Here is a 2,793-nt window from a genome sequence, read left to right as displayed (position 1 = left end):
GGGGCCATTTTCCGCCAATGTGGTCCCTAAAACGCGGGGCCCCGGGGGGGCACGGGAAACGGTGCCCCGGCGTCTCAGCCGCGCTCGGGGCCGGCCAGCCCGACACGCCCATTGGGGAGGCCCCGGGGGAGCTGGACCGAGGAGGGGGTCGGCGCATACGTACTCTGGGCCCGGGGGCAGTGGCGTGCCGGCAGGTCCCCCACCCCCGCATCGTCTGGGCGGCCGGGTCTGCACCCGCCGCCGCCGCGCGCTCGCCCCCAGAGAGAAGTTGCAAAGAGAAGTTGCCAGCAGAACCCACCCTCCTCCGCGTCCGGCCGGCCCCCACCCTCTTCTCCGAGTCTCCCAGGCGGCGGCGGCGGCGGCGGCGGCGGCAGAAGGAGGCTCTGCCTGCCAAGTTCAACCCCCACCCTCCCTCCCAGCGCGCTCACTCTTGAAGGAAGTTGCACGCCAGAAGCAAAACCTCCAGCGAGCTGCATTTCTTTGCACTTTTTTTTTTTGGCATTATTTTTAAGGAAAGCAGGGGGTGGCGGGCCTAAAAGCAAGTTGCAGGCGAAATAGTAAGTTGCTTGCAAAGTACGCCCTCACCCCCAAACTCCTGACCTCCCCTGCCACCCTCCCGGGACCCGCTTCCCAGCGTCCCGGGACGGCCCCTCCGCCAATCTTGTCTTGGGCTGCACGCGACTCCCCGCGCCGCCCACCCTTTCGTGTCGCTGGGACCCCAGCCCCTCCTAATGAAACAAACGCACGCAGCTTCAAAACAGCAGCGTCCAGCTCCCTCCAGCTGTTCCGTTACGCGCCTCCCCTGCGGTCCCGGGGAAACACATGGCCAGCCCCCTAGGAGAGGGGCCGGGGCTGGGGGGTCCCCCGGGAGGTGCCCGCCCAGCCCCCTGCCCCACTCCCTGCGTCCGGAGGGCTGGGGCGCCGCGGGGACCGAGCCTCCTACCTGGTGCGGCGCATACTATGCTTTTTGCGACTCGGGGGAAGGTGGTGCGGTGTGGCTTTAGGGTTTCGGGAGGTAACTCGTGCGCCCCCACAGGTGACAGTGCTGGCCAGCTCCTGCCGGGGGCGGAGGCTGCCGCGGCTCCAACTCGTCCCTGCCCGGAGCGCGGCGCAGCCACTCTCTCCGCAGGCCGCGCGGACTCGGACGCGGCCGCCTCTGCTCTGACATCTTCCAGAGGAGCGGGAGGCGGGTGCCGGAAGCCGCCGCCGCCATCTTGGTTAAGGGCGCTGACGCCGCGCGGCCACCATCTTGGCAAAGGGTCTCGCTCGGGGCCTCCGGTGTCGCCCTTCCTCGCTCCTGAGGGGCGTCGCGCCCCGGGGGTGGTCGGGTGTGACTGGAAAGGACGAGGCTTTCAGCCAGCTGCTCCCCCCGAGGCGCCCTAGGCGCGCTCCCTCCAGGGCCGCCATCTTGGCAAAGGGAGAGACGCTAGCAGCCCCAGAAAGGAGAGGGCACCCAAACCTTGGCCAAGGTGGAACTTTATGAAGGGTGCTGAGCAACCCAGGTGTCAGCCTTCTTCTGAATGCACGAGGGATGGCTTCTCCTTTCCTTTCACTTGGTGCCAGCCTGCTCGAGGGAGGCCCTGGCCTTGGGGCGCACAGTGCTCTGAGCGCTAAGCGGCCAGCTCTCGGCTCCCACCTTCCACCTCTCCAGGCCTAGAACCAGGTGCCTGCAATGGCGGGGTTCCCAAACCAGCAGCAGTGCCATGAGGGAGAAAAGCAAGACCCAAACGTACAATGCTGTCATGCATGTTTTAAAAGGCAGTTAAATAACTCATGCCAATGTGATTACCCTTCTAACTATGCTTAAATGTTCTACTAGGGATTATTTATATACTAGAGGCCCAGTGCATGAAATTGGTGCATGGGCAGGGTCCCTAGCGGCTTCCTGCAGGGCCTCCCCTCTCTGGCTGCTGGCTGTTGGCCAGGGCCTTCCTTCTCCTGCGCCGCCCCCTGGTGGTCAGCGCACATCATAGTGAGTGGTCAAACTCCTGGTTGGTTGAACTCCAGAGGGGACAATTTGCATATTAGCCTTTTATTATATAGGCTAAATACTATATATATATATATATATATATATATATATATATATATCATAAGTTACCTAACTTCTTCCCAAAACATAAACCAATTTCTAATGAAATCTCTGCTATAAGAATATGCCTCATTTTTTTTTTTTACTTGTTCAAATTCTAGGTGGTACTCTGCTTTTTAAAATAATATCCAAGCATTCCCAATCAACTTTTTCCCCATTCATTTTAAATTCAAACAACAGCTAAATAGATAGGTCTTATCAGTTTTCATGAAAATTAGAGGAAACTGAAGCTTACAGACGACAATGCTTATCCTGGCTGCGGAAGGTAGAATTAGACAATATTAAAAGAGGTTTTTCTTTGTTGATCTCATAATTCCCATGAAAGAGTATGTAAATCCCATGAGAGGCTTGCAATAAATGTGTATAGAATTTAGTTTAAGAAATGAAATCCATTGTACCAGAAAGAATGTGACATTAAACATTGTAATAATAATAGGATTTCTAACAATAGTTAGCAAACTTACTAATAATTTACTGAGCTTCTGTCTGCTGGGCACTACTGACAGTGTTTTAAACATACCATCTTAAGTCTTTACCTATGACAATTACTAATCAGTAACCCTCGGAAGTTATAATAAATAGGATGAATCCCCATGTGAGGGAGAATATAATTGATTGTTTCAGAAGCAGAGGTGGGCATGAAGGTGAGCTATCCAAACCCCATCAAAGCAAGGACCTGATCTGTCTTGTTCATTGCTGCA

General features: G+C 55.9%; 1 protein-coding gene across 3 annotated transcripts in view; it reads right to left on the bottom strand.

Moving 5' to 3' along the window:
- The window catches only part of NR3C1 (nuclear receptor subfamily 3 group C member 1), a 105,385-nt gene extending 104,223 nt beyond the window's left edge, over positions 1-1,162 (bottom strand). Inside the window, exon 1 of one of the 3 annotated variants that reach the window (XM_023752022.1) lies at positions 944-1,162. Coding sequence is in view for 1 of the 3 variants with exons in the window: in XM_023752024.1 (XP_023607792.1) it covers positions 944-957 (14 nt within the window). In the remaining 2 variants the exon portion in view is untranslated. Of the gene's footprint in view, positions 1-163; positions 345-943 lie in introns of those variants that run through there. The other 2 variants (XM_023752024.1, XM_006086412.3) reach the window with 2 other exon arrangements.
- Between the last annotated feature and the right edge of the window lie 1,631 nt (positions 1,163-2,793).

This window comes from Myotis lucifugus, unplaced genomic scaffold (assembly GCF_000147115.1).
Source record: "Myotis lucifugus unplaced genomic scaffold, Myoluc2.0 scaffold_28, whole genome shotgun sequence".
NCBI classification, from domain to species: Eukaryota; Metazoa; Chordata; class Mammalia; order Chiroptera; family Vespertilionidae; genus Myotis; species Myotis lucifugus.
The sequence above is the reverse complement of the archived record's forward strand: the minus strand, read 5'-3'. Positions and strand labels throughout refer to the sequence as shown.